Below are 12221 nucleotides of genomic sequence, written 5' to 3'. Positions count from 1 at the left end.
ATCTGCAGACAACACGAAGCTGGGTGGCAGTGTGTGCTGTGAGGAGGATGCAAAGAGGCTGCAGGTTGATTTGGACAGGCTGGCTGAATGGAGAAATACTTGGCAAATGCAATATAATGTGGTGAAATGTGAGGTTATCCACGTTGGTGGCAAAAACAGGAATAGAAAACAGGGCTTGGAAGCGCCGCTAGAACTGGAAGAGATCATGTAGAGTATTAGCTCCATGCAGGCAGGGAAGGCGTCGAGATCAGACGGGTTCCCGGCAGACTTCTACAAAATCTTCGCAACAGCACTGGCCCCGCACCTGCGGGAGATGTACACATACTTTCTGGGAAGGGGCACGCTGCCACCTACACCAGCACAGGCCTCAATCTCGCTAATACCCAAGAAAGACAAAGACCCAACGGAGTGCAGTTGTACAGATCCATCTCACTACTAAACGTAGACACCAAAATACTGGCCAAGATCCTAGTCAAAAAGCTGGAGTACTGCATTCCAGAGGTGGTCGCAGAGGACCAAACGGGCTTTGTCAAAGGTAGACAGCTAACCTCGAACATCAGGCGTCTGCTGAACGTGATCTCTCCCCATCCGGGGAGAGAACACCAGAGGTGATCGTCTCCCGGGACGCAGAAAAGGCCATCGACAGAGTCGAGTGCAAGTAGCTCATAGAGGTACTGGAGTAGTTCGGCTTGGAACAGGGTTCACCTCCTGGGTGAAGCTCATGTACAACGCTCACATGGCAAGTGTACAGACAAGGAACACCAGCTCCCAGTACTTCCAGCTGCACAGGGGCACCAGGCAGTGTTACCCGCTGTCCTCGCTGCTGTTCGCCCTCGCAATCGAACCACTTGCGATCGCTCACAGAACAGCAAAATACTGGAGGGAGATCCAAAGGGGAGGCAGAGAGCACAGAGTCTCGCTCTATGCGGATGACCTGCTCCTCCATATCTCGGACCCACAAAGCAGCATGGAAGGAATCATCAAGCTCCTGAAAGAGTTTGGCGCTTTCTCGGGCTACAAACTCAACATGAGCAAAAGCGAGATCTTCCCGGTGAACCCACAAGAGGGAGGGGCAGTGCTGGGGGGACTGCCGTTTAAACAAGCCCAACACAAATTCCGCTACCTGGGGATCCAAATCGCTCATGACTGGGCAGGGCTTCACAAGTGGAACCTGACCAGCCTGACAGAGGAAGTCAAAAAGGACCTGCAAAGTTGGAACACACTCCCGCTCTCCCTCACGGGGAGAGTGCAGACGGTCAAAATGAACGTGCTGCCCAGGTATCTATTCCTACTTGATCCATCCCAATCTACATCCCCAGGCCTTTTTCAACTCATCGGACAAGTTAATCATTGCGTTTGTATGGTGGGTAAAGAATGCTAGGATCCCAAGGAAAGTCTTACAGAAAACAAAGTCCAGGGGAGGGCTAGCTCTCCCAAACCTACAGTACTACCACTGAGCAGTGACAGCAGAAAGAATAATGGGGTGGATTAAGGAGCTAGAAGCCGAGTGGGTGCGCAAGGAGGAGGCCTCCTGCAGGGAGACGTCGCTCAGGGCCCTCGCCACAGTGGGACAACCATCTCCACGCAAAAAACACTCCAGTAGCCCAGTCGTGATAGCCACCCTCCAGACGCAAACATTTTAGGTAAAGTAAACTGTAGCGACATGTACGAATGGCTGATGACGAGGGCCAACATTGTACTGGATGTGACGAGGAGGAAATGGGAGGCAGACCTGGGGCTCGAAATAGGATGGGGATGTTGGAGCGAAGCATTACATAGGGTCAACCCCACCTCCACGTGCGCAAGACTCAACCTAACACAACCAAAGGTGGTTCATAGAGTCCACCATATTGAATGGTGGTGCAGGCTCAAAGGGCCGAATGGCCTATTCCTGCACCTATTTTCTATGTTCTGTATAATCCTAACTGACTCAATCTCTCCTCATAGAAGTCAGACCCATCATCCCTGGAATCAGTCTGGTAAACCTTTGCCGCACTCCCATGAAAGCAAGAACATCCTTCCTCAGATAAGGAGACCAAAACTGCACACAATATTCCAAGTTTGGCCTCACTAAGGCCCTGTATAATTGCAGCAATACAGCCCTGCTCCTGTATTCGAATCCTCTCGCTATGAAAGCCAACATGCCATTTGCCTTCTGCACTGCCTGCTGTACTGCATATTCACCTTCAGTGATTGGTGTACGAGGACAACAAAGTCCCGTTGTACATTCTCCTCTCTAAATTTATAGCCACTCATAATAATCTGCCTTCTTGTCTTTGCTACCAAAGTGGATAACCTCACTTTAGCCTGCATCTGCCATTCATTTGCCCACTCACTCAGCCTGTCCAAATCACACTGAAACATCTCTTCATCCTCCTCACAGCTCACCCTTCCATCCAGCTTTGTGTTACCTGCAAATTTGGTGATATTACATTTAGTTCCCTCCTCTAAATCATTAATACATATTGTGAATAGTTAGGGTCCCAGCACCGATCCCTGGAGCACCCCACTAGCCATTGCCTGCCATTTGGAGAAAAACCCATGTATTCCTACTCTTTGTTTCCCATCTGTCAACCAGTTTTCTATTCATCTCGATACACTACCACCAACCCCATGTGCTTTAATTTTACACACTATCCTCTTATGTGGGGCCTTGTCAAGAGTCTTCTGAATATCCAAATATACCAAATTCCCCCCCCCCCCCCTCACCAACTTGAAGAATTCCAGTAGATTTTTCAAGCATGATTTCCCTTTTGTAAATCCATGTTGACTGTCGGATCCAGCCATCAGTTTCCGAGTGCTGCCGGCACTGCCTGCCTCTACACTTATCAAAATGGGAGAATTCCACCCAATGTGTGCAGTTTTGGTCTCCTTCTTAAGGAATTATGTAAATACATTGGAGGCGGTTCAGAGGAGGTTTACTAGATTGATACCTGGAATGAATGGGTTGGATAAGTTGGACAGGCAACTAAAGTTCAGAAAGTATGGGTTGACTTGATTGAAGTATTTAAGATCCTAAACAGTCTCGACAAGGGAACGTGGAAAGAATGTTTCCTCTTGTGCTTCAGTCCAGAAATAGGGGGCACTGTTTTTAAATTAGCAGTCAACTTTTAAAGGAAAGGAGATGACCAGAATTATTTTTTTCTCTGAGAGGGTCGTATGAATCTTGAACTCTGCCTCAGAAGGTGGTAAATGCGGGATCATTGAATATTTTTTAAGGCAGAGGTAGATATATGCACTTGCCTCATCAAAACCCAAGGTTATCGGGGGTAGAAGGGAATTTAGAATGCAAAACACAAACATAACAACCATGATCTTATTGAATGGCGGAGCAGGCTCGAGGGGCCGAATGGCCTACATTTGCTCTTATTTTGTATGTTCATAGCTTATGTACAATCGGGTTAGACTTTGAGAGTACATGGCATCTGGGTGTGCAAAGCTATTTCAAATGAGATTTGATTTAATAGAAGCAAGTCAAGAAGTCAAACCTCACCAAAACATTACCTCACCAAGCAGTACCTCCACGACTGAAGATATTGGTCTACTTTCCTGGCAGTGTTGATAAAAATGGGCTCCTCTCGCAGTTTCACTGCCTTCTCTTCCACCATCACCCCACCCAATTCATTGATGTTGAAAAGTAGCTACCACCGAGGGTGAGGCAATTGAAGGAATTATGAAATGAGAAAAAGCCCAGTTAGCAACCAATTAAGTGCTAGCTGTGGCTTATGTTGCTAGCATTCCTAACTAATGAGTCTCACTAAAAACCTAGAGCACAAAATCTAGGCCAGCACTGCCAATGCAGTCCTGAGGGAATGCTGCACTGTCAAGAGAAGCCATCTTTCAGATTAAATATTAAATCAGAGCCTCATATGCCTCTTAGATAGACGCAAATGATTCCAGCAATATTTAGGATCCCAGCAATATTTAGGAAGAAGAGCGGGGGAGATCTTCCTCGGTGTCCTGGTCAAAGTTTCCCAATCAACAGATCTGATCTAAGCTCTGCAATCCTACTGCATCCAGTCATGAGTGGTGATGAACAATTAAACAATTCGCTGGAGGAGGAGGCTCCCCCAATATCCCTATCCGCAACGATTGAGGAGCCCAGCACATCAGTGCAAAAGATAAGGCAGAGGCATTTGCTGCAATCTTCAGCCATAAGTGGAAGTGGATGATTCATCTCAGCCTCCTCTGGAGCTCCCCAGCATCACAAATTCCAGTCTTCAGCCAATTTGATTCATTACACGTGATATCAAGAAAAGGCTGATGGCACTGGATGCTGGAAAGACTATGGGACCTGACAATATTCTGATAATAATGCTGAAAACTTGTGCTCCAAAACTTTCTGTATCTATAGTCAAGCTGTTTTGAGTACAGCTATTACACAGGCATTTACCGAGCATGTAGAAATTTGTCTAGGTATGCCCTGTAAACAAAATAAATAAATAATCTTTTATTGTCACAAGTATGAAGCGACTGTTAAAGCAGGATAAATCCAACCCAGCCAATTACTGCCCCATCAGTCTATTCTAAATCATCAGTAAAGTTATGTGTGGGTGTTGGCGGGGGCTGCGGAGGGGGCCAAGGGACCCTCCCATAGTATCTTCGGGCGGGGGGGTGGGGAGGGGGGGTTGGGGGTCGCTTCGGGGGCCTCGGAGATCAGGACACCATTTTAAAAATGAGTTCCGGCGAGCAGAGCTCCCCAGAGTACAAAACAGGGCTATGTGCGGCTTCGGTCCCCATTGAGGCTCCTTATGCAATGTGACTCGCGTTGTATAGCCACGTGATTCTTGGCACTGTGAGCACCGGGAAACACGCAGCTAAACTCGCTCGCTATGGAACTTGTTCCCATTGAATTGAACTGAGCCCTACTCCTGTTAAAGGGTTTGGGGGGGGGGGGGGGGGGGGTCATGGCCGCAGTTGTTGCTCGGATCCTCTTCGGTTATGAATATGTGTTTGTAAATTTTTGGATAAAAAATGTGAAAACTCAATAAAAAAATATATTTTTTAAAAATGGGAATTTTTGCTACTGATTGCACAAGGTTCAGAACCATTCGCCACTCCTCAGATACCGAATCAGTCCATGTCCAAAGGCAGTGCGACCTGGACAACTTCCAGGCTTGGGCTTGCAAGTGGCAAGTTGCATTCGTGCCACAGAAGTGCTGGACAATGACCCTCTCCAATCGCCCCTTGACATTCAATGGCAGTACCATCACTGAATCGTCACTGTAACATCTTGGGGTTACCACTGACCAGAAATTAAACTGGACCAGACATGTAAATACTGTGGCTACAAGAGCAGGCCAGAGGCTAAAAATCCTGTGATGAGTATCTCACATCCTGACTCCCCAAAAGTCAATCCACAATCTACAAGGCACAAGTCAGGAGGGTGATGGAATACTCTCCACTTGCTGGATGAGTGCCGCTGGATGAGTGCCGCTCCGAAAACACTGAAGAGGTTTGTCATCATTCAGGACAAAGCAGCCCGTTTGATTGGCACCTTCCAAACCCATGACCGTCTATGGGCGGCACAGGAGCACAGTGGTTAGCACCGTTGCTTCACGGCGCCTGGGTCCCGGGTACGATTCTCACTTGGGTCACTGTTTATGCAGAGTCTGCACGTTCTCCCCGTGTCTGCGTGGGTTTTCTCCGGTTTCCTCCCAAAAGTCATGCTGTTATGTAAATTAGGCATTCTGAATTCTCCCTCAGTGTACCCAAACAGGTGCCGGAATGTGGCGACTAGGGGCTTTTCACAGTAACTTCATTGGAGTGTCAATGAAAGCCTACTTGTGACAATAATAAAGATGATTATGATTATTATTATTACAGAGGCAGCAGATATATAGAATATAGAACATACAGTGCAGAAGGAGGCCATTTGGCCTATCGAGTCTGCACTGACCCACTTAATCCCTCACTTCCACCCTATCCCCGTAAGCCAATAACCCCTCCTAACCTTTTTGGTCACTAAGGGCAATTTATCATGGCCAATCCACCTAACCTGCACGCCTTTGGTCTGTGGGAGGATACCCCCGCAGACATGGGGAGAACGTGCAGACTCCTGACAAACAGTGACCCAAGCCGGGAATCGAACCTGGCACTCTGGAGCTGTGAAGCAACATTGCTAACCCTTGAATATCACTATCTGGATTACAGTATCTGGTCATTATCATGTTACTGGTTGTGGGGATTTATTGTATGCAAATTGGATTCAGAATGTCCTACATTTCAGCCGTAACAACATTTTAAAAATACCTTATTGTCTCTGAAAGCATTTTGAAATGTCCAGAAGTCTTGAAAGGTGGCATGATAACGCAAGTTCTTTCTTTTACTCTTTAATTAATGAATTCCTTGAATGTCAAAAAGTGAAGAAAATCCATCATTTTCTCCTACCAGCCTCCCCGGACAGGCGCCGGATTGTGGCGACTAGGGGCTTTTCACAGTAACTTCATTGAAGCCTACTCGTGACAATAAGCCATTTTCATTTCATTTCATTTTCATCTGAACATATTCAACAAATTCCACAGCAAAGACACCCTGCTGTTGTAGCCACCTGGGTTGGCCACTTCCCGACTTTAAAATGGAGATTCGCTAAGAACGCAGGGAAAAATGGACAGGTACAGGGAAGCAAGCAGAATGCCAAGCTTCCTGTATATTAGACTCGCAGAAAGCAGACAGCACTGAAACTGACGACCATCTGCATATTGATGAGCAATCCCCGGGAACAGTAGCAACAGTTAAGATAATCGAGGCAAAGCCAGACTCCTCGGCGCCAGCAGAAGCCAACGGACACTTAGGAGCCGCCCAGCGATCAGGAACAGCCCCAGTATTGGGGAAATCAAACCAATCGATTGGAACATGGTCCAATCAATTGGAGCCAGGTACCGGGTCCACCCAGAAGGGCGCGAAGCCCCTGGGGACTATAAAGTAGAGTCCCCAAGTTCAATTCGGTCTTCTTGGCAGGGTCTCCCAGCAGCTCGAAACAACCCTTTACAGAGACCTGCCTAGCAGCTACACCAACAAGTAAGTGTCCAGTTAACGCACGCTACAAGATAGGCGCTCCTAACCCTTAGTCCATACCAGCTGGAAGCCTGCAGTCTCAGGATCGAACGAGAGGCCATTGTTCCCTGACCCAATGGGTTCCTTTTCCAAAGCTAAGTATTGGCCTTTAGTGGTAGAAATAGTCTAGTTCTGTACTATTTTATGCATGAGCAGCGATTGACTGTGTATATAATAAATGTGTTTTGATTTGAACCTTACTAACTGGTGTATTGAGTTATTGATCAGCACTTGAACTTGAACCTTGTGGTGGTATCATAAAGATACCTGGCGACTCTAGAGCAAGGTTATAAAACAGAGCAATTAAGTGTAAAGCACACTTAGCAAAACGAGCAACACTGTTTTACCCAACAACCCCTCCTTGACCAAAATGCCCTTTAGCTTTTGTTGTTTCCCGACTCTGACACTGCCACCTGCTGGTGCTGTCCAGTACATGTTAACAATAATAAACCAAACCAACTTAAAATGTTAAAAAAGCATCTTACCATCAGTCTTCAAAGCTGCTATCATCATCTCTATGCATTTGTCACGGATGGACACCCCAGTTGACAGGAAAGGAGGTAGAATGGTTGGTGAGGAGAAGGTAGGGCTGGAAGGTGACTCCGTCTTTCCTTTGCTGCCACCTCCACTGTTAAAAACAGGTATCATAGGTCAAAAGAGGAAAACTCTAAGTTCAACCTGGACATGCATATTGCAGAAATAAAGAATCCCAAAAAGGTATCTTTATCTCAGTGATCAACAGAAAGACCAAAAGGAAAAGGGGATCAGTAAACCAACAAGCATAAGAATGCTGGCCTAACCAGCAGCACTCATATCGTGTGGAACAATTTTAAAGGCCCACCTGCACTTTCCATCAGCTTGATCTAAGAATCCATTCAGGAGAGAACTTGGTGCCAAAAATTCAGGCCATCTCTCCTTAGATGTGACATGATCACCAAGGGCTTTCAAAACTCTTCTATTAGCTGATGGAGTTATCCAAGCTCAACACATCTTCCCTTCACTAATGCTTTTCAAACAAGTGGAATTAAAGGAAATAACTTGTTAGTAACTGCCAAGTCAGAGCAGGGTCACAGGGCAGTCATCCTGTGCAGTGTGATTGGAAGAGCACATTGGGAGGCTGGCCGGGAAATAGGAAACAGGAGGATGTTTAGGCCATCCAGCTCCTTGAGCTTGTTCCACCATTCAATAAGATTATCTATCTCATTTCCACTTTCCTTCCCCTACTGTCAAGTTGCGTGGGAAGCGCTCTGTGCAAGTTCCATTCTCTACCAGACTCAGAGTGAAAGTGTCCCTTAAAATCCCAAGACGTTTACCTACCATCTTTTTCTGGACAATTGTTATGGGGACCGAATGCTACAAATGGTGCTGTGTCACCAATAAGGAAAATATATATTTTTAAAGTATTTTTATTGGAATTTTAACACAATATCAAAATTTACATGATACAAATTTTAAAAACACATCAACAACATATATATCACAGGTTGTCCCTGCATCTGTGACCATAGTTTTCATAATCACATTTCCTTATTTACAGTGGTGTACATAGTTACAAAGGGAACCTTTTATTTACATTCAAAGGTTACTAATGTAGGGCTTCCTACTACCAAATTATTTCCTGGTTTTTTTTTTATAAATCTTTTTATTGGCATTTCCCATATTTATAAACAGTTGTAGATATACACATCACATTTTTCCACGCCTGCGCTAATTTCCTTTTTTATACAGAGAGGTTTAGTTTGTCCTTCGTTTAACTGATCCAATGTGCATTTTGTTGCCTCTGGATCGGTCTATGGTTTCTCCCCCTTGCCCGTTGCTGGCCTCGAACAGGTTTCGGAACAGGCCAACAAACTGCCCCCAAGTATCCAGAAAGCCTTCCTCTGACCCTCGAATGGTGTACTTAATCTTCTCCAGGTGGAGAAATTCCAAAAGGTCAGTGAGCCAGTCTGCAGCTGTGGGTGGTGCTGCCGATCGCCAGCCGAGCAGGATTCTCCGGTGTGCAATTAGAGAAGCGAAAGCTAGGGCATTGGCCCCCTTCCCCGTGTGTAACTCTGGCTGCTCCGATACCCCGAAGGTTGCCATTATTGGGCATGGCTTCACCCTCACCCCCACAACCTTGGACATTGCCTCGGAGAAGGCTGCTCAGAACCCGGCAAGTTTGGGGCCAGCCCAAAACATGTGGGTGTGGTTGGCCGGGCCCCTCTGGCACCGTTCACATTTGTCCTCCACCTCCGAGAAGAACCTGCTCATTCGGGTTCTGGTCAGGTGCGCTCTGTGCACCACTTTGAGCTGCATTAGGCTTAGCCTTGCGCAGGAGGAGGTGGAGTTCACCCTGCTCAGTGCTTCGCTCCAGAGTCCCCACCCTACCTCGGTCCCCAGTTCGTCCTCCCATTTGTGTCTGGTCTCGTCCAGTGGAGTCCGGGCTTTGTCAAGTAGCTGTCCGTATATTTTCCCACATAGCCCCCCATTCTCGTTGCTTGTGCCTAGTAGTGTGGTTTCTGGGGCCCCGGGGTACCCCACTGTCTCCTCGCAGAGGAAGTGTTTTATTTGGAGGTGTCTCATTTCCTGTCCTTCTGCTAATTTCCACTTTCTCGTCAGTTCGTCCAGTGTCACCAGTCTGCGCCCTAGTCCCCCCCGTCCCGCCTCCATCTTTTGAAGGTGGTATCCAGCATGGCTGGGGGGAATCTGTGATTGCCACAAATGGGGGCCTGGGGGACATTTTGGTTATCCCGAAGTGTTGTCTCAGCTGGGTCCACGTTCTCAGCGTGGCCGCTACCGCTGGGCTCGTTGTGTATCTTGTTGAGGGGGATGGGAGTGCTGCTGTGGCCAAGGCCCGGAGGGTTGTTCCTTTACAGGATGCCTCCTCCATTCCTGCTCTGGGGTTTGATCAGTCGGTCAGTGGGTCCTGTACACAGCTGAAGTCGCCCCCCCCATGATCAGTCGGTGTGTGTCAAGGCCGGGGATTTCTGCCATGGTCTTCTTTATGAATTCTGTGTCGTCCCAGTTGGGAGCGTACACATTTACCAGTACGACCAGTGCCCCTTCCAGGACACCACTGACCATGACGCACTGTCCCCCTGGGTCTGTAAATGTCTTGGTTTCCGTAAACCTACTAACCTATTCTTGCTAATTAATATTGCTACCCCCCCAGCCCTCATCCCATAGTGTGAGTGGTCGTCTGTCCCACCCAGCCCTTCCTTACCAGCAGTCGGTCCTTCTCCCTCGGTTATGTTTACTTTAGCAATGGGCAGGGATAGGTATATACCGCAAGGCAAGAATTATAGCTGGGGGAAAGGCAATTATGATGCTATTCGGCAAGATTTAGGATGTATAGGATGGGGAAGGAAACTGCAGGGGATGGGTACAATCAAAATGTGGAGCTTTTTCAAGGAACAGCTACTGCGTGTCCTTGATAAGTATGTACCTGTCAGGCAGGGAGGAAGTTGTCGAGCAAGGGAACCGTGGTTTACTAAGGAAGTTGAAGCACTTGTCAAGAGGAAGAAGGCGGCTTATGTTAGGATGAGACATGAAGGCTCAGTTAGGGCACTTGAGAGTTACAAGTTAGCCAGGAAGGACCGAAAGGGAGAGTTAAGAAGAGCGAGGAGAGGACACGAAAAGTCGTTGGCGGATAGGATCAAGGAAAACCCTAAAGCTTTCTATAGGTATATCAGGAACAAAAGAATGACTAGAGTAAGATTAGGGCCAATCAAGGATAGTAGTGGAAAGTTGTGTGTGGAATCAGAGGAGATAGGGGAAGTGTTAAATGGATATTTTTCGTCAGTGTTTACACTGGAGAAAGACAATGTTGTCGAGGAGAATATTCCGGTTCAGTCGACCAGGCTAGATGGAATTGAGGTTCACAAGGAGGAGGTATTAGCAATTTTGGAAAATGTCAAAATAGATAAGTCCCCTGGGCCAGATGGGATTTATCCTAGGATTCTCTGGGAAGCCAGGGAGGAGATTGCAGAGCCTTTGTCCTTGATCTTTATGTCGTCTTTGTCGACAGGAATAGTGCCGGAAGACTGGAGGATAGCAAATGTTGTCCCCTTGTTCAAGAAGGAGAGTAGAGACAACCCTGGTAATTATAGACCTGTGAGCCTTACTTCAGTTGTGGGTAAAATGTTGGAAAAGGTTATAAGAGATAGGGTTTATAATCATCTTGAAAAGAACAAGTTGATTAGCGATAGTCAACACGGTTTTGTGAAGGGTAGGTCATGCCTCACAAACCTTATTGAGTTTTTTGAGGAGGTGACCAAACAGGTGGATCAGGGTAAAGCGGCTGATGTGGTGTATATGGATTTCAGTAAGGCGTTTGATAAGGTTCCCCACGGTAGGCTATTGCAGAAAATAAGGAAGTATGAGATTGAAGGTGATTTAGTGGTTTGGATCAGTAATTGGCTAGCTGAAAGAAGACAGATGGTGGTGGTTGATGGCAAATGTTCATCCTGGAGTTCAGTTACTAGTGGTGTACTGCAAGGATCTGTTTTGGGGCCACTGCTGTTTGTCATTTTTATAAATGACCTGGAAGAGGGTGTAGAAGGATGGGTTAATAAATTTGCAGATGACACGAAGGTCGGTGGAGTTGTGGATAGTTCTGAAGGATGTTATAGGATACAGAGGTGCGTAGATAAGCTTCAGAGATGGGCTGAGAGGTGGCGGATGGAGTTTAATGCGGAAAAGTGTGAGGTGGTTCACTTTGGAAGGTGTAACAGGAATGCAGAGTACTGGGCTAATGGCAAGATTCTTGGTAGTGTAGATGAACAGAGAGATCTCGGCATCCAGGTACATAAATCCCTGAAAGTTGCCACCCAGGTTAATAGGGCTGTTAAGAAGGCATATGGTGTGCTAGCCTTTATCAGTAGGGGGATTGAGTTTCGGGGCCACAAGGTCATGCTGCAGCTGTACATAACTCTGGTGCCAAACACGTGTGTACAGTTCGTGATCTTATTGTCTCTGCTTGCAGTCTGCCCTCCGCTCTTTGTTCCGATTCTTCCTTTCTTTTCGATCCCCGTCGCTTTCATGATGGCCGTTGCAGCTGTCCGTCCCCCAGTTTGCTCGCTCTAACAAACTCCTCCGCTGCCTCTGGTGTGTTAAAAAACAGCTCCTTCCCCTCGAATGTTACCCAGGGTTTGGCCGGAATAACATCCCAAATTTCGCATTACTTT

The 12221-nt window shown here is 47.0% G+C and overlaps 1 protein-coding gene across 2 annotated transcripts in view; it reads right to left on the bottom strand.

Moving 5' to 3' along the window:
• The window catches only part of tcea3 (transcription elongation factor A (SII), 3), a 120182-nt gene that overhangs the window by 17338 nt on the left and 90623 nt on the right, over positions 1–12221 (bottom strand). For both annotated transcript variants that reach the window (XM_038798786.1, XM_038798780.1), the window contains exon 8: positions 7542–7684. In XM_038798786.1, coding sequence (XP_038654714.1) covers positions 7542–7684 — 143 coding nt within the window. The remainder of the gene's footprint in view (positions 1–7541; positions 7685–12221) is intronic.

Source organism: Scyliorhinus canicula, chromosome 1 (assembly GCF_902713615.1).
Source record: "Scyliorhinus canicula chromosome 1, sScyCan1.1, whole genome shotgun sequence".
In the NCBI taxonomy this organism is placed as follows: Eukaryota; Metazoa; Chordata; class Chondrichthyes; order Carcharhiniformes; family Scyliorhinidae; genus Scyliorhinus; species Scyliorhinus canicula.
This window is presented reverse-complemented; position numbering and strand designations above follow the sequence as displayed.